The sequence below is a fragment of the Anser anser genome (genome assembly GCF_964211835.1).
Source record: "Anser anser genome assembly, chromosome: 3".
Classification (NCBI taxonomy): Eukaryota; Metazoa; Chordata; class Aves; order Anseriformes; family Anatidae; genus Anser; species Anser anser.
Window position 1 is genome coordinate 73,747,892 of NC_139722.1, and position 18,930 is coordinate 73,766,821.

At 36.8% G+C, this 18,930-nt stretch overlaps 1 protein-coding gene and 1 long non-coding RNA gene across 4 annotated transcripts in view; both read right to left on the reverse strand.

Moving 5' to 3' along the window:
* PRKN (parkin RBR E3 ubiquitin protein ligase) overlaps positions 1 to 18,930 on the reverse strand; it is a 758,368-nt gene that overhangs the window by 406,927 nt on the left and 332,511 nt on the right. For all 3 annotated transcript variants that reach the window (XM_083830275.1, XM_083830274.1, XM_083830276.1), the window contains one exon: positions 637 to 720. In XM_083830275.1, the coding sequence (XP_083686401.1) occupies positions 637 to 720 (84 nt within the window). The remainder of the gene's footprint in view (positions 1 to 636; positions 721 to 18,930) is intronic.
* LOC310897089 lies at positions 14,608 to 18,017 on the reverse strand. The gene is made up of 3 exons (XR_014582064.1): positions 17,821 to 18,017; positions 16,382 to 16,429; positions 14,608 to 15,247 (listed from the first exon to the last, which is right to left on the reverse strand). It is a non-coding gene; the product is annotated as an uncharacterized lncRNA (long non-coding RNA).

Below are 18,930 nucleotides of genomic sequence, written 5' to 3' on the forward strand. Positions count from 1 at the left end.
AAAACAAATTAAACTTTTTCCTGAAAAAGAAGCATTTCCAAGACCTCTTTCATAGTGTTGAACGGTATCTAACACGTGAAAACATATACAAATATACACTTTTAAAAACAAAAGTCCTCATTCTTAAGAGCTTGAGATGCCTGTGCTGCTTCTTACTCAGGTTTTCCATTGATATCACTCTGAGAAACACTTAAACAACCATAACCATGTGACAGGTCATAAAGTAGCAAGCAGTGTAAAGAATCAGCTTCTGTGAACAAAGCCGGAAAATCTGACATGAAATACCTGATTTGCAAGATGAAATCTGAAGCTTTCAGGGTATTACTATGTAGAAAATGATAAAACATTTACAACACTTTTATTTAAGTATTACACTCTGCATTTCACGTATGCATACTTGAATATTTAAGAGCTCTGCTTCAGTAAAAGCAATCAAAATTTCCTCCTTCATCCTATGCAACAACTGACCAAGTTCTCCTGGAGGAACTGGAGATGTGTATTATTGGATGCTACACAACTCTTCTGAAGTGCACCCTGCGCATTAATTTACATTAATTTCCACAATCCTAATGTGTTTAGAATTGATACAAACGATTATTTTCGTTAAGTACTTGGGGAAACATGAAAATATATTACCGCAATAGTTCCGTTGCACGTTTGGGACTGGCAAACACCTGTTATTCTGTTTGGAATCAGCACATCATCCCAGCAAGATGGGCCCTTCAAAGGAAAACAGAGCATACAAACGTTTTAATCTACTTAATAAGTAAATGCATAAAAGTTGGTTTTGTTCCTCTCTCCTTCTACTCCCACATCTTTTTTTTTTTAGAGTTTTGCTAAACAGTTTTGTTAAATCAATGCTGAAAAAGTACAATCAAATTACATGGTAATATCCATAAGTAAAGCTCAATAATTAACGTATATAGTTCCTCCATTCCAAGTTCAATGTCGTGAACAGGAGGCAAACAGTAAGTGTGTTTTCTCAATTTAAGACTGAGACTAACTCCATTATGATTAAAAGGCTACAAAGATTCATCTTCTGGTTCAACACTGTTGGTCTACAGCTGACTGAGGGCAAAAAGGAAAAAAAGAGTTGAAAATTGAATTCACAGTTACAAATACTGGAGCACAAAATAAGTTAAGTATTTTTTCTATATTTGCTGTTTAAGTAACCGTTCACTCCTAAGGACACGATAAAACAAAGAAAACACAAAACGTGTAAAATAACTAAGACAGTATCAATAATTAAAATATGTATTACTCTGAATACTCAGAGCGTTTGGAACCAAAACATCACAAAATATTCAAAATTTACGTATGTCCTTGAGCAGTGAATGGGAAGAAAGAATTTCTGAATTTTTCATTTCTCTCCTAATAATCATTATAACATGATTGACTTCGCTGACCTTTACTAAACACTTCAGTAGTGTTTCAGTGGAATTAACTGCCATAGCTCCTAGATATCATTCCTGAATGGTAACAATTACCTCAAAAATTCATCATGTTTATGTAAAAATCTGTGTTTACTTTCTCAGTGTATATCACTTAATATTAACATGCATTTAATTTCATCTGCTACTTCACTGACGAGTAATTGAGTATCCTAAGCATCTTTCAGCATGTCTTCAGTCAGCCATTATTTTTTGTTCTACTAACTATTTATTATGGAAAAACATCATCACCATACAATACACCATTTCATTCGAGCCACTTAATATCATGAACAGTATTGGTTTCTGCATAGACCATTGAAGAATACCATTGGTCACCAACCTCCCCCTGTGAGAAGTAGTCATCGTCTCTCTCCTTTCAGTAAGTTGCCTTCTGGGCAAGAATCTTATGGCAGTTTAGTCTCCTTAAAGCCAATAATTATGGAACTATACGAATGTCTTTTAGAATAGTTATTACAACATACTTGGATTTCCCTCATCCACACAGTTTCTTATACATCAGAGAACTCTCAAGAGGAATGCTGTAAAGTCATGACCAACCCTTAAAAAAGCCCTAAGTTTTCCCTGATATGGTATATTTACCCGTTCATTGATTCTTCACTTTAGAATATTTTCTATTTCATTCAGAACGGGCTTCAGACTTTACAGCCCAGACTTGCTGGATTTGTCCTGAAACTTTTCTCCTCCTTTATTTTAAAGACCAGTGACATCATGCACCTTCCAGTCTTATGGAATCAGAATGATTTTGTGAGAGAGGTTGTGAACTCTGTTCCAAGTTTTGCTATTTCATACCGAGTCCTTCAGAACTCAAGCACTAATTCTGAATACACTTCGTCCTTTCGTTTGCTCCATAAGGCATTCTTACCAACGCTCATATTTCAGATAAGCCCTGTGCCAAATCTCTAGAGGGCTTTCTAAAGGGTACTGGCCCAGTTTCCTCCATGGATGAACAAGCTAAATAACTAATCCTCTTTGAATGTCTCTCTTGTATAGCAATCATATGTTGGTCTCACTTTCTGCTCCTGTTATACTTTAAAAGGACTGAGTAATAGTTTTTCTGTTGTTTGCAACTTATAACTTTTTTTTTTTTCCAACTGCATAATTGCAGTCTTATATTTAAGGTGCCTTTTTTTTTTTACTTCTGTAATTACTCAATCTTTCTGAAAGATGCCCCTTTGATTCCAATAACCTCCCTTCCTTTTTTCTTTAACCCTACGATTTAGTCACGCAAGCTTCCTTTCAGTTCTCCTTAAATTTCTGTGCACATAACCTTTGATTCTAGCATTGTGCCCATACCTCCTAGAATACTTAACTCTTTTTAGCTGCTCCTTCTCAACAAGTTTCCTTATTTTAAGTAGCTTCCTTTTTTTAAACTAAGCATAATACCAGTAGCTTTCTCAGATTCCAGGAAGATTCTGAACATAAATATATTATGGTCACTGTTAAGGAACAGATCTTTGTTATTGATATTATAAATAAGGTCTGCTGCATTACCTTCTCTTGCAGGTTCTGTCCATAAGAGAGCCTGACAGCACATAAAAGGTTACTCTTGGGAACACAGCCTGACACAATAGTTACCTAATTTATATGGAAGCAATTGAAATAGCCCACTATCATTTTTTTTCATGCACTTCTAAGCTTTTGATTTTCTCAGCATGTTAGACTATCATCATCTGGTCAAGTGGCTACTAATGGGAGTCTTATATTTTTCTTTCTCAGGCATATAATTTTATTCCATAAGAATACTGTGTTTCTCACTGACTTGTCAAGGACAAAGAAGACTAACAAGTTAACATTTCTTTACCGTTTATCCTTCTACCTTCATATTCATGTTTGTTAGTATGCATTTATTAAAACAGGTATTTTCCCCTACTTAGTATGTTTGTATCTCTCTGGATAATCCTCATGTAATTTATGCACTCCGGAAAAGGGTACTAGAAAGAAGTGGCAAGAAGGAAGGGTGCTTTATAAAATTATTTTAAAAATACACAGACCCTGAAGCACCAACACCTTTACTGTTGATTTTATTAACAGGATCAGAAAATCTTCCCATTACTTCATCCCTCTTTATTAACCCTTTATTCTACTTTCATCTGCATGATTGATACGAGACTTTCAAAGTCAATGGTGTTATGCCAATATACACAAAAAAAGTCACAAGATTGCTACACAATAAGAAATTTTAAGTCTCAGGAGTAGAAGCAATTCTGCAGATCTATGTTATCAGCTATGGTACTGATTAGTTGATTGCAAAAGTAGAAAGTATTTCGAGCCAGACTTTTTACAGTTATTAATCCTTTATCTTCACTAGACTTATTTCAGAAGAAAGCTTCCCAAGTATTCAGTAGTTCTCAGGTCTGCGTCCATAATCAGAAAAATCTAAGGCAGCATAGTAATTCTTAAACAAAAAAGAACATGTACAGAAGATCATTTGTAAGGTTGATATTCCAGAAAAGTGCCTATTTCAAATTGATTCGTGTGACTATATTGCTTATACCACAGTAGTATGAGAAACCAGCAGCTGATTTGCAAAATATAATCAAGAAATCCTTACAGAAACCAGAACAGAAAAGAACTCGTGTAATAGTCACTCGTTTAAGTTCAGCATCTACAAGTAGTGTGGGATCAGATCCAAATACATTTAATACAGCAATATCCTTTTAGTTACTAACAGTAACTACAATAGGATGTGAGTTTTGTGGTCACTTTCCTAAGGTCCCATCTACAAGGGAAAGCTAGCATGCTACATGGCATGGTGTGAACTTAACCATCTCACGCTCTGCAGTAACTTCCTTTAGACACTTCTCATGCACACAGGAGTAGTCTTCAGAAGCAGCAGCTCTCTGTTCGAAAGGAGAATGAACTAGCAGCACAGTTCCACACAATCAGCAGCTACTTAGCTGTTCACTCAAACCGTAGCTTACAACTTCCTTATTTCTCCTCATACAGTAAAAAAAAGCACCATATCCACCATTTCTTTGCATTAATTATAGCAATGGACACAGAAGAAAGTCAGATGCACTCAGCTCTTCTGATAACATTACCTAGACTTAGCTGCAACTCAAAAGCACTTTGTTTTCACACAAGATCAAATTCTTAAGGACAGATTGATCAAGCAGCAAAAGCCTAAGAGGGACAGACAAAATATCTTTCCTTTGTGCCTGATTGTGAGAAGTGGGAGAAATATAATATGTATACAATATATATGTAATACATTCATAATACATTATATGCTTATATATTATATACATGTAAAATAAATTAAAACAAATATCCCCCCAAATCAATGCATTACTTTCCAGATTTGTAATAAGAGCAATTCTTCTTTCCCAGATATATGCTTGGGCTTCTTTCATGGTCATACTTTAATATTAATGATAATGTAATACACCTCTAAAAGATTTAGCGTGTTTGGGAATTTTAGTTTTCCACCTTCAAAAATCAGCAAAAAAGACATGTCCTTGAAAAACACTGTGAATTCAAAGCGTTAATGTTTCTTTAGCAACAGCACTACTAAATGTCATTGCTATAATTGTGCCAGAATAAAATTAGGAATTCTGGTGAGATAAGCACTTTAAAATGCAATTTTTGTGTTGCTCTTTCTCTAGTCTAAGAAAAGCCTGTCAACTGCAGACCAGCCAATCACTTGTGTTGTTGTAACACCATGTGCTGCAGTGTTTGTAATTATTAGTTTACATTAATCAAGAACACACTGTGAGAAGAACAAAGCCTTCTGATTGCCAGGTTAAAGCAACTGCCCCTCTTGTAGGCAGCCACAGAGAAAAGCTACACATTAAAAAGAACGTACCAGAGCAGACATTTTCTGGTATATAAGACAGGAAAATGACTGAATAAATATAAACAGGAAGAACACCACTATATCATCAAATTAAGAAACAGTAATGCCAAATACAGTTGAATATTTACCATACAAGGGGGTATGGGAATTTTTATGCTTTGGAAATGTGGTAGTTGTTCTTTCCTTTTTTGAGGTGGAAAAAACAAACAAACAAGCCAGAAACAACAATAACAAAACAGCAAACAGCATATCAAATTTCAACTGAAGCTCCTGTACAGTATATGAAGAACAGGGAGGATTGAGGTGGTTTTCCCCAAGTACAAGGGAAGTACTGGAAGCCTGTGTACATCCACCAGCGTACTGTACTGGTGGACTGCAGAGTAGACAGTACGCTGTATTCCCAGTGTACTTTCCATCCAGTGGCCAAGATCTGATTTTGGCTGAAATTCATTTATGGTTCTACAATACAATGATCACTTAAAAAAAACCTCTGTGAAGAGAAGTAGTTTTAGAGATCTCAAATGACAAATTACTCAAAATGCAGTTACTGACTGAACTGTTGACCTGTGAAGTCAGGGAAAGGTCAGAAACAGAGGTCAGCAATAGAATCCAGTGATTCATCAAAGACTTTGAATCATTTAAAAGGCTGAAAACTATCCATGTATTTAATGCTTTGTATTTTCCCTGCTTTATATTCTCCCCTAGTGAACAATATGCAGCAGAATATCATTAAAACACATCTTTGTACCTGCTAATACCTACATGAGAGACATAAATCATTAAAATGTTGAGCAAATGACCCAACCAAGGGACAAGTATTAATGCAGAAGGATTTTTAAAAGAATGTAAGAAATTCCAGGTACTTGAGAGGGTTTAGAATCAGCATATAAGTCACTGAAAGAGTGCTAAATTTAATGCAAGCACTCAGACTCTTCTGCAAAATAATGGTTATTAACCTGTCTAAATGAGAGTATTTGAAGAGTTAACTCTTATATGGTGCCCCCTCAGCATGAGCTTAGTATCTTATGACAATAAGACAAGAAAGCTCCCCAGTATGCAAGGATTATTTAAAAAAACAAACACCTGGTTTCCTTTTTTGCCACTCCATAACAGAGGAATCCACACTAAATTTCCACTTTTAACTGCCTCCAGTGCCAGTATGGAAGGAAAACACTGGCCCCCAGAGAGCAGCAACTGGGAAATACCCTGACAATAAACGGGCATACACAGACACAGCTTAATACAGCCATGAATACTACATGAACAGCAATGGATCCACCTACTATCACAAATCTAACGCATTTTAGCAGAGATAACAATGTTTTAGCTGTTGGTTTCTTCTGCTCTTCTCAATGTCAAAGAAGAGGTCAGATGGTCAGTTCCTGGAGGCTCACAGGTGTCTCAGGACCAATGGGGAGGCTGGAGAAGGGTCAGCAGGTGGAACAGCCCCAAGGAACTGGACAAAATCTTGAGTATGTCAAATGGAAGAAAGAACAGGGCTTTTTCTTAAACAGATAAACATAGTGATTAAGCCTGATTACCACTGGTAAAAAAAAAGGTGTTCTTACTTGTTCTCAGTATCCTTAACCTAGAAGGTGATTTGCTCTTCAAGCTCCACACTTCCTATTAAACCGACACTGACGAATGTTAGATTGTTTGTTCTGTGCACAGATATGACACATTCAAATAAAAGTTTTCATTCTATTTTATTAGTGCAATAACGGAGACGACAAATTAAGACTTTCAGATATGCCTATTAAGAATTTATAAAACATACATCAGTATAACTTAACAGACCTATCTGATCATCTTCTCAAGCACTTATCCGGAATAACCTCACTGCTATGTGAATGATACACAATTAGACTCAGAAGAAAAGAGCCACATGATGTGTTTATAATAGTAAACAGATTTACTACTGAATAGAAATGAGATCTCCAGTCTACTTGAATGGTAACATTCATGTAGAACTCTGTATTCCAGAATTCCTTATATCTTGATGATTATGAATACAATTAGATTATGTTTATTAGATGCTTGCTAGATTTCTACTGAATGCTCAGATATCATATAGATGTTACTTATTCTCAAGTAAAATTCTATGAATGTACTTGGGTTTGCACAAAATGCATTTCTTAAAATTTCCAAAGCATAGTCTAACAGCATCCATCAGCAGAGATGGAAGACAACAATAAGTTTTATAAAGAAATTGCACAGTGCTTGCTAGTCTTTTACAGATGTTTTATTTAAAATACTTGAAAAATTACCTTACATAATCTATTGCAGGTAAAAACTACCAGACTGACAACTTTCATGACCAAAATTCTCTCCTTAGCCACAAACTTCATCACAGAGGCAGAGGTAATTAAAGAATACCTACAGTTTACACAGATCTTCAAAGCCTGTTTCTAGTAGCAAGAGCAATTTGCATTCCAAACTACCAAGTTTTTGACTTTTCCTCTGAGAGGGATACCAGCTGCCTAGGACACAGGTAGCAGGTTACATGGATGTGACAGGCTATTTGTTTAACAGTGAAGCTCTTTTTTTCCTGCACATCACACTTCAACACATGCTACTGAGCGATGTGACTTTGCATGTCACGCCAGAAGAGTGGAGAGAGTGCCTCCCACTGCACATTTTGCTAGAGGTACAGCTCACCCATATACCAAGGACTGACTCTGACATGGCATCTCCCATATAGTAAGCAACACAGTAGAGAAAAGACAACCAAATTAGACCTAGGGCTAGTTTTAATGAGGTTTGCAGAAAGGGAGTGGGAAGACTGTCATTAACTACTTAGTCTACACAGCACATTTTAAAAAAATAATAAAAAAGAAATCTTTTAGTTATTGATTTTGGACGCTAGAACAATCAATAAAGCACATGCATAGCTTTATTCATATGAGAAATAATGCTGAAGTAGAGTTAATCGCATGTTTTAAGTCTTTGCAAGATTGTACCTACCTGTTTGATTTATACTGGTATCTTAGAGATTAAATTCCTTGCAAAGTGCCCAGCCTAATTAGTAAATTGACAGTTTTATGTCAATAGTTATAACTCTTCCAAAATGAAGTAGCTGACAATTTGCTGAACTGTATGAAGTTGTGCAATTAGGAAGACTTCCTGCGTGACATTTATTTCAAATCAAATATAAGAGAATCACGTATCTAACTGAAAATGCAGGTAACTGTAGTGAAATAATTTGTTGTTATTTAATTGATAATTACTTTCTCTTTCTAATCACAGGTATCACTTCAAAAAAAGCATATTAGCAGCTTTTCTTAAAAGTTTTGGTCTTTATTCTTTCGTATTGTATTCTAGGACATATATCTGCAAGAATAATTCCACTGATCTCAAGTAAATGAGCAAGGGCTCATACAAAGACATTGAAGATAAAGGTGTCCACAGTAATCTCTATATCAATAGTATTTTAAAACTGGTGCCATGTTGCTAGCTCAAACAATTTTTCTGTTAATATAGGCAAAAAAGTTTCAAAAGGATACTTTTGGACTTATTTTTTGTAGGCCTTCCCCACCAAAAAGGGGCAAAAAGAATTAGAAAAAATAAAATACAACTGCATGTGAGAAATTAAACTGAAAGAGTCCTGCTTGACTGCCTGAGGAACACAGAGAGACAGTAGTCTAGAAAGGAGATACAACTTTACAAAAGAAGAAATGGATAAAAAATAATACCACTCAAATTAGAAGTCATTAGCCTGATGGATTATCTATAAATGCAAAACACATAATTCATGTGTTTTTGTTTTTTTTTTTCTCTCCTCCCTCTCTCTAGGTGACATTATATGTTTATCAAGACTGGAAGAAGAAAACCAGAGAAAATACCTGCAACTCTCGCAATGCATCTACTGTGTCGGTTGAAATTATATTGTTAAAATGATATATGTATTTAGGTGTTAACACTAACAGACCCTACTGAAGTTTATAAATCCAGGAGCAGAATAAAAGTAACAAACATCAGACCCCCCCCAGCTTCAGTTGGTCTTGCTGCCAAAGGGACTTTTCAAGCACCTTCCTGAAGAAACCAGATTTCTATGAGCCAAAGGACATGAGAAGATGTGAGAAGAAAAGTCACAGCCTTGAAGACATGTCTCTTCTGGACCAGGTTCTGAGCTTACCTTACCTAAGCAGGCGAGAGGGGGCTCCTGTTAGAGCTTCAATTCTCCACATTAAAAACAGTCATTGGCAAATTAATGCCAATTACATCAGACAACGCAAAGACTATTTTTGAAATCCATTCAAAATACTGCTCATGTTCCCTCCCTTTCCACCATGAAATTACACTTACAAAGCTGTAGACAGACTACCTGTGAGTTCAAACTTAATTCATACCTCAGGTTTTTCTAAAATGGTAGCTGCTGGCACCACACGGATATCACTTTCCAGGGTGGGCCGTGAGGAGCAGCCCCAAGAAGAGGCCTCATCCCCAAGCACCACCAGGGCCTGGCTACGGGAGGCAGCCTCCCAGGGCCCCTGCCCAATGGCGGCCAGGGCTCCCCCTCAGCTCAGAGCAAGGTTTAAGGGGGGCCACAGGCTTGGCACAAGTTAAAAAGCAATCAGCATACGGATGAAGTATTCCTAATCACGTAAGTGTCACCAGCTGTTGTGCAGGTCGTTGGCCAGATTGATCCAGCCCAGTGAGGCTGCCCACAGCTTCCCCAGGAGCTGCTCCCCCCAAGCCCGAGAGCTCTGACGGGACATCAGCCATCTGGAGGCAAGGCACCTCTGGTATCTTATAGCAAACCTTCAAGTCTTTCAGTCTCTACAAAACTGGGCAGTTAGGTTAAAACTCTTTAACACCTCTAAAAGATATTTGAAGTTCAGTATGGAAAGGTGTTGGTGATTCGATAATCCACAATAAAGAGGGAGACATTGAGCTTCTCCTTCATTAAACAGACTGTTTCAGATCAGATTAGGTAGAAGATATTTTCTTTGTGAAAGTTTATTCATTTTTTGAGTTACAACTAAAACATGATGTCAAACAAAATTTCATCTCACAATTCAAAATATTTCTGTGGAGCTATAGATAAATAACTTCATATGTTTTAGGTGTGAAAGATCCGACTAGTCCTGCAATTCAAAAATGTATAATTATGTCTGCATGGGAAATACATGAGTTGAATAAAGTAGTACAGAAAAACACATTTAAACAAAAAAAGACACATTAAATCTAAATTAATTCCATATACAAACCAAAAAGTACTATTAGCAATTTCCTAATAATGCCAATTAGACACCTTGCAACACAAATTGAGTGGTAGTAGTAGTAAGAAAAATAATAAACAAAAGAGATAAAATAAGAAAAAACCAAGGTTCATGAATAGTCTACAGTAATAATTTGATTCAGATATGATAACTGCATGTCACATCATTTAAGTTTAAATATTTTTCCTTAAGAAGGATTTTAAAACCTCTTTTAACTGATAGATGAAGTTAGAACAGTTCCATGTAGACAACACTCAAAGCCCTCAGCTCATCCATTCACTTTAATAGCTCACCATTAGACAATACTTCTAAAGACTAGAGTCAGATCTACTACTCAGGCTGCGGTAGTTCTCTATTGAGAAGATACTGCCCTCCTTCAGTATGCATCCCTGACATTCCCTTTCATTCTCTGTGCTAAGATCTACAGTGTCTTATTTCCTCTGCTTTTAAATTGTCTGAAGGGTCTCCTGCCCATTCCTTTTACCCACACTCAGAGAATGCTAGATAATTTAATGAAAGGGAAAAATAAGGCAGAAAAATGCTAATGGATTCTAAGAAGAAATTTCTCAAATAATCAACGCAAAGGTCTAAAGCAGAAAGGCCGCTAGCAAGACAACTTTTTAAGGTGATCAAGCAAATTTTTCAGTTACTATAGTTATATAAAACTGTAAAAATCAAGATTACACACTACAGTACCTCTAGAAAATAGATTGCTATATAATCCATTTTTGATTTTACACATAATCAAAAACCCTGAAAGACAAAACATTACCAGTTCCAGCAACAACATCTCAAATGTTCCAAAGGGAAGATAATAGCATTTTAAAAGCTTTTGATATCCTAAAGAACAAACCACATTAAAGCCTAGCATTGCCACCTTCACTATTTTTTCTCTGAGTGCTGTTGTTGTAAACTTCACATACCCACAAGTGAATGAATCTTTACTTTAAATGTACAGAAATACAGAAAATCCTGCATCAGGTGGATTATTCAGATTTATTCAAGATTCATTTAAGATTATGTTCCAAACACCCTTTATTTTGTTAAATACGAAAAAAGCACAATCCTGCTAACGCACAAAAGAAATAAAAATATGCCTCTTGAAGCTTTTACTGACCTGCCTGGCACAGCTTTAATTCTTTAACACTACATGAATGCTTGTGTAAAATGCTTTATGACAGATTGTGTGTGTCACACAAAAACCTCAGCTGGCAGGCAGGCATTTGAGCATACAAACACCAGTGAAGCAGCTAGTAAGACAGCCTAGGAAGAAATAAAGAAAAATCAGGAAAAGGGACCAAAAAATAAACAATGACAACAACAAAGCAGGAACTAGAAATAAAGACAAGCAAGCAATTTGCAATAAAACTGCCACATAACTGTTGCAGGACAGAGAGGAGAGGGTCTCTTCTCACAGCAGAAAATTCCAAATCCAAGAGCCTATTTTGGATTAGGGTACCTGCAATTTATCTGAACCTGAGTCTGATTTATGCTAAGTTCATTGAAGTAGACAAGTACTACATTAAAAGAATAAAAATATTGACAAATTAGAGTTCTGTGCAATCACCAGTTGTATGAAGTTTAACAAGAACAAATGCCAGATTCTGCACCTGGGATGGGGCAACCCTGGCTGTATGGACGGGCTGGGGGTCAAGAAGCAGGAGAACAGCCCTGCAGGAAGGGACCTGGGGGATTTTGGTCAACAGCAAGTTGAATAGGAGTCAGCATGTCCTGGCAGTCAGGAGGGCCAACCATACCCTGGGGTGCGTCAAGCACAGCATTGCTAGCTAGTTAAGGAAAGTGACTGTCCTGCTCTGCACCAGTGTGACCTTACCTCAAGTACTGTGCGCAGTTTTGGGTGCTTCAATATAAGAAGGACATAAAACTATTAGAGGGTGTCCAAAGGAGGGCTACAAAGGTGGTGAAGGGTCTAGAGAGCAAGACATACAAGGAGCAGCTGAGGTCATTGCGTTCGTTCAGCCCGGAACAGAGGAGGCTGAGGGGAGGCCTCATGGTGGCCTGCAGCTTCCTCACAAGGGGAGCAGAGGAGCAGGTGCTGATCTTTGCCTTTTTTTTTTTTTCCTTTGGCAGCAACAGGACCTGAGGGAATGGCACAAAGCTGTGTCAGTGGAGGCTCAGGTTGGATATCAGCAAAAGGTTCTTCACTGAGAGGGTGGTCAGGTACTGGAACAGGCCTCTAGGGCAGCGGTCACGGCCCCAAGGCTGGGGAGTTCAAGAAACATTTGGACAAGGCTGTCAGACATACGGCTTGATTTCTAGGTGGTCCTGTGCGGAGCCAGGAATTGGACTCAATGATCTTTGTGGGTCTGTTCTGACTCACTGTATTCTACAAAAAAATACTGTCTGTTATCTCCAGTCAAATGACCTGTAGCAACCTGACATGCAGGCGAAGTTCAGCACCCTACCACAGACACCAAGGTATTGCACGTACATGGAGGAGTACAACTGGATGCAAAACAACCACTGAATACCACTACCAAATAATGAGGAGATACATTCCTGCAATCTAGTATCAGACTCCCAGCCTACCCCTAAAACAGTGTGTTTAAGGCTGCAGGTAAGCCTTTTCTTCTCTTCCCCCATGAACCTTGAATGGATTTTTTTTTTTTTTAAACCACACACTGGCACAGTTTAACCACCAGACCAGATAGAAAAATGCCTTAACTCAATCTTTTATGAGTTTTCACCTAAATCATGAAATAAGTGAAGAAACTCAGGCTAAAGGAGCACTGAACCCAACTTTCCTGTTTTCTGACACAAGCTCTTGAGGAGGTCACTGCATAAAAGGGGTGCCTCTACCTCTCTGAATTTTGTAACAACTCGATCTTGTTTGTACATACAGGATGATCTCCATAAATGTCTTGAAGAAGATCAAATTGGAGAAATGCTTTGTTTCTTTATATCTACCCTGAATTGTTCATTTATTTCTAGGATTCAACTTGTTTAAATAAGATGATTTTAGTCATGACTATCAAATTTCTGTGCTCCAGTGTTCTGAAGAGACAGACAATTACAAGTTTTAAAAGGCAGTTGAGTAAGGCACCATGTTTCAAGCTGATCAATGCTTTCCTAGATGTAACTTTTGGTTTCCTTCCATACATTAGAAAGAGATATTCTCAAGTATAAAAAGAGTAACTCTCCAGTCACTGATGTTATGTGTGAAGTTGCTTCACAGGCAGTAGAATGTACAGTAATACATGTTTTAAAATAACTTGAAATAAATATACATAAAATACAATTTAATTTCAAGGTAAATATCAAATTCTCATTCTCAAATGGATTCTGAACAGCACAAGTGAAAGAGGTTTTAGTTTGGAAGACATGATACTTGTATTTCCTTTATGGTGGTTAGGACTTGCATTCAAACAACTGAATCCATTTCACGCTAAAACCTCTTGTAAACTGGGTATGATAATAATTTCAGTTTTTTTTTTTTTTAAAAAAAAGAGCAAGCCCTCAGAGATAAATTAAGGGTACTTCTACCTTGCATTGACAGCCATTGCAAACTATTCTGCATTTCCACAGGCTTTATTATTATTATTTTTTCTCCCCAAAGTCAGTTTCCTTTTCTCTTATTGCAATCTCTTATCTGTTTCTTTGGTCACATGGAAAGACAACAGGAAAGTTATTGAAATATATCTGGCATATTATAATGCAGGACTAACATCCTAACTATCACTATGATGTTGTTTTCCTTCCCTACCACTCTATGTAAACCATGAAAACAAAATTGAGGTGATTCATTAGAACTAGTATTATGACTAATTAACAGATCATTCCCTATGAAATGACTTAATCAGTACTTTTTATTCATCGTTAGCAAGTTTAGCTATAACAAATGAAGATGTAATAATGAAGATCTAGAACTAGCACTTAAATTTTAATCAGAACATAGATGTACAGCACAATGTTATATATTAATAAACAAGAATCTGCAGAAATTCCTTGAACAGATGTATTAGCCCAGTCATTCAATTCTACATAGCTTCTAATTGTATTCCGCTACTCCAGTTCTTAAATATTTCTTGAGTGCTCTGTTTCCATATTAGGTACAAGTTGTTTTTCATCATTATTTTATGGTCTTTATTTCACATTTTAGTCTCCTCTGGTCTGAACAGATATTACATCTGCAGAGCAATCAATAGCCCCAGACTGCAATTCTGTAAACAAGACAATTATAATTTCAGGTGATGGCTTCTTTCCACAAAGAGAAAGCATATGCCAATCCTATCACCACTACTGAGTGCACACTGCAGGCAGGAAAAGGTAGCAGAGTATCTCCTTGTGAAAACTAGTAACAGACACTACAAAGTGAGTATCTCTGATAAAAGTCAAGGTTCAAATACATTGAGTCCTTCACATATTAGAAGGAAAACAAATCATCTTCATACAGATTCTTAACGCTGTCTCTCAGTTTATGAGGTGCTTTATTTGTCTACAATCAGACTTGGAAAAAAAAAAGCATTGCCATGTGGACTTAACTATTGTTTTGGCAACAAGTCATAACAGAATCTAATGTCTCTAATACTTGCATTAATCTGGAATGCCAGCAACACCAAAGATTAATAAAATGTTATATTATAAATACATAGAGTTGTAATAATCACCAATAAGACTATTTTATGAAGAGTCATGTTATCTTCCTTTTAATTCATACCAATATTCTTTCATTAATTCCACTTGAACAATTTCCGAGTTGTCAATACATGGTCAGAAGTTTTCCTCTCATACCATTTCTGCAAGTTTGCAATGTGCTGGAACACCAAACAAATACTTTCAACTTATTGTCATTTTGAAAACACATATAGATTAAGAAAAAAAAAATCATCCTCAAAACCTAAAAGTGTAAAGTGAGATTTAAAAAAAAAAGTCACATTTTCTGATTCTTGAGCTTTCACCCACTGCATCCTCCCAAAATTTTTCAGGTAGAAAAACACTTTTGAAAAGATGCCTTGTTCTCTAGAGCTTTGGTTCTACTACTACAAAAGATTATAGCTATACATTTATGCATGATAATTATTCACAAGCGTTTAATTATACAGTACAAATATCCATGTACTGCATAAGACAAGTTCCTGTTGGGTGTAACTACTCTGAGACAAGTAGTCACATGAGAAATAAGAGAAGATAGAAAGTTGGTCGTAATCAATTTACTCTATTATATAATAAGCTTGTAGTCCAGAACCTGGTTTAGAATATCCCATAGTTTAACATAAATTTAGCAGTATTACTAACAACGTTGATTTAAAAAAATTGTTACAGAAATGACGACTTGAAATAGTCCTACTGCCTTGCTCTAGAATTAGGCTTTCCATTGAAATCAGAAGGGTTTCTTCTCTACTCAGATGTTAAAATAAAAATAATCAACCCCTGAGCCAGTATTTTCTACTTGGATTACAAACAAGCAACAACAAAAAAATCATCAGCTCTGTATTTCAAGCAAAACTCACATATTTTTACTTCTTCCTAGCAGACAAAGACTATATTTCCTATCACTCTAGAGGAAACCACTTGATTTTAAGCTCAGAGAAACAAATTGTTGTCTTTTCCAATCATGGTTTGCAATTAACTTCTCTGCTTTTATGTAAGCATAGAATTGATCTATCAATTCATGCATCGTCACTTTTGTCTAATTATATGGTATGATCACAGGAAAAACAGTCCACTGTGGAAAATATACATGTTTGTAGGTCTCCACTCATCCGTTCTTTGAAAACATTTCCTTAAAAAATTAACTAGGTTCAAACTGGGTGTGGGGAAGAAGGAAAAAAAAAAAAGAAAAAACCTCCAACCCCTAACAGCTCATTTATAGCCATTTTATGTTTTTCATTACGGCAATCCCTGTTATCTCAAATTGATATGCATATGCCAGCCATATTCAGCCTTACCTCATTTGTTATAAAAGCAATGGACTTTCAAACACTTCTCTAGTCTTCCTTTAAAAGAAATAACCACAAACAAACATATGAGTGTCAGTGAAGTGGAAAATTAGCCTTTTGAAACAAGCAACCCATCCTCCCCTCTATATTAAGAGAGGTGTAAGACAACAACAACAGCAAAAAGCATGCTGAACCATGTAAGGTCAATTTTACTGTGCATGCTCCAAAAAAAGTCCTTGACATTGCTAACGTTTGTCTTGCATATAGGTCCCAGAGCCAAACCTCCATCTGGAAGAGATTTGAACTACTATCCAGAGGCATTTCAGGATCTGAACCAAAAGGTTTACAGCATTACAATCCAGTTAATTCTATTGCTTCTAATTCCAGCTGGACTTAAAGTCTTATCTCTGTGCTCCAGGCCTTCAGATACAGCCTATCACAGTAACACCAATTCCCAGAGAATTCAACTCCATGACCCATGTGAGATTAAATCCCTCCAGATAGCCCAAGTAAATGGCTCATAACTTGTTTCTGTCACTTTCACTAATGCCTTTGTACCGTGAAAGAAACCAGCAAAGGTGTAAATATCTACAAATTATTAACTGCACTTTTTCCCTTGACTCCTATCAGTGATTCCAGTTGTCTGTTTCCTGCTGAGAACATCAGATATTTACTAGCTGAACTTTCTCTTTAAATACTGCACTAATCAGCCACTGGATATTTGTACTCTATCAACCTGAGTGCTGATATTTTGGTGAAACACAAACAGACACAGAGATATAAATGAATACAGAAACACTGAGGGGAAGAGGAGACACACAGTTGATGCTAGCTGTACTTAAACTCCCTCAAGTCAGGTAATCCCACAGCCCATTTAATGTTAAATAGTTTCAACCAAACAAAAGTAGCAGTAAACTGAAAGGGAGTTTTTCAATTCTACTAATTGTGACATGCTTAGTTTCTACTCATATTTATTTTAATATTTATTGTAAGGAACTGAAGACATGATTTCCAAATATTACTTTAGGACAAATAGGAGAAGAATAAAACATTCTCAAGATGTTGCATATTAACAGTGAGAGTTCCTATGCACAGATTAAAAACCAAACCAGCAAAACTACATTACCATCTTGGGAAATACTCTAAAAAAATAACTGTTATCAAACAAGATTTTTTCTAAACAACCCCCCCCCCCCCTTTTTTTTTTTAATCTCAGGGAAGAGAGGAGCATGAAGAAAGGAAAAGGAAGGGAACAAATAAAAAGAATGATTTCCTAAAGTAGTCTCCAGCACTAGAAGGATCTCCATTCCACCAGATTTTTAAAATTCTGAAGAAAAAAATAGATAAATAAATGTTCAAGTACTTTGGATTTGATAATTTCAGTCTGCTAGAAGGCTGTCTGTCCAGAGCACTTCAGAAAGACAGGTAAGGCAAAGAATATTACCTACCAGAAACACACCTCTTCTTTCCCGTAGAAGAAACAGATTACTTATATACAATAAAAACCTCTGGAAGTGGCAAACCTGCACCTTCAAACACTATAATTACATTAAGCCCATAAAGTTCTCCTCCACCGTTTCTACCAAGAGTTTCCCTTCAAGACCGTGGTTGACAAAGGAGTAAGGAGCTTCAGGGTAGCATGAGAGATGGCCTATCGCTGGTAGTCTGTATCTCACAGGTGCAGCTGAATTCCCAAATCAGGAGGATGACTGGCACCTGGGACACTGGGTCAGTCCCAGGGCAGCCAGTGGCTCCCAGCTGAGGCACAGCTGCAGGACATTGTATCGGCACGATGTGCTGGGACAGCACCCGGACTGACTTGCAAACTGTGGTAAAAGGGCTGCCTCTGGGTTGAACAAGGTGGAGTAGGAAACAACTGGGAATGGCAGGTAGTCTGGAAAGGAGTGAGGCAATACAGAGTTATAAATAGCAGCTTTGATCCCCTCAAATACTAGTGGCTATATTCAGGTAACATCCTTTATGGTAGAGAATAAGGACTGTGAGCAGCATTCTGAGGGCAGTTGTATTTATATTTTGTAACCAGATACTGGAGGACTCTATTGCTGAGAATATGCACAGCCAAATTTTCTTCTGGTACTGTATCCGGACAATGCTATACACCTAACTGCCAAGAGGGTACTCCTACCTAAACTGTCTAAAATGGCTGCCTGAAAACTACTCAGAATTTAACAACAACAAGGAAGCACTCTTTGTTAATAGTTAAAACAGTCATGAATACTGAAACTTTGTTTGTGGCTCATTTAGGGACCTGTGAATAGAAAAGGACATTGTGCCAATGCAATCCCAATGAAGTCAGATCAGCAGGGGTACCCAGCAAAAGGGAAATGACTATTAACGAGGCAGATGACTCGTACGTGGTTTTAATCTGAATAAAAGACCAGAAGCCAACATAGCTCAATTAGTTTACTGATTCTCAGATTGTGACCATGTACTAAAACAAAAAATACCTTGGTAATCTTCTGATCCCTACGGCATTGTAAAGGGACAACACTGACACCTTTGTTTAATTACCTGTATATTATAACTTGTGTAGATCT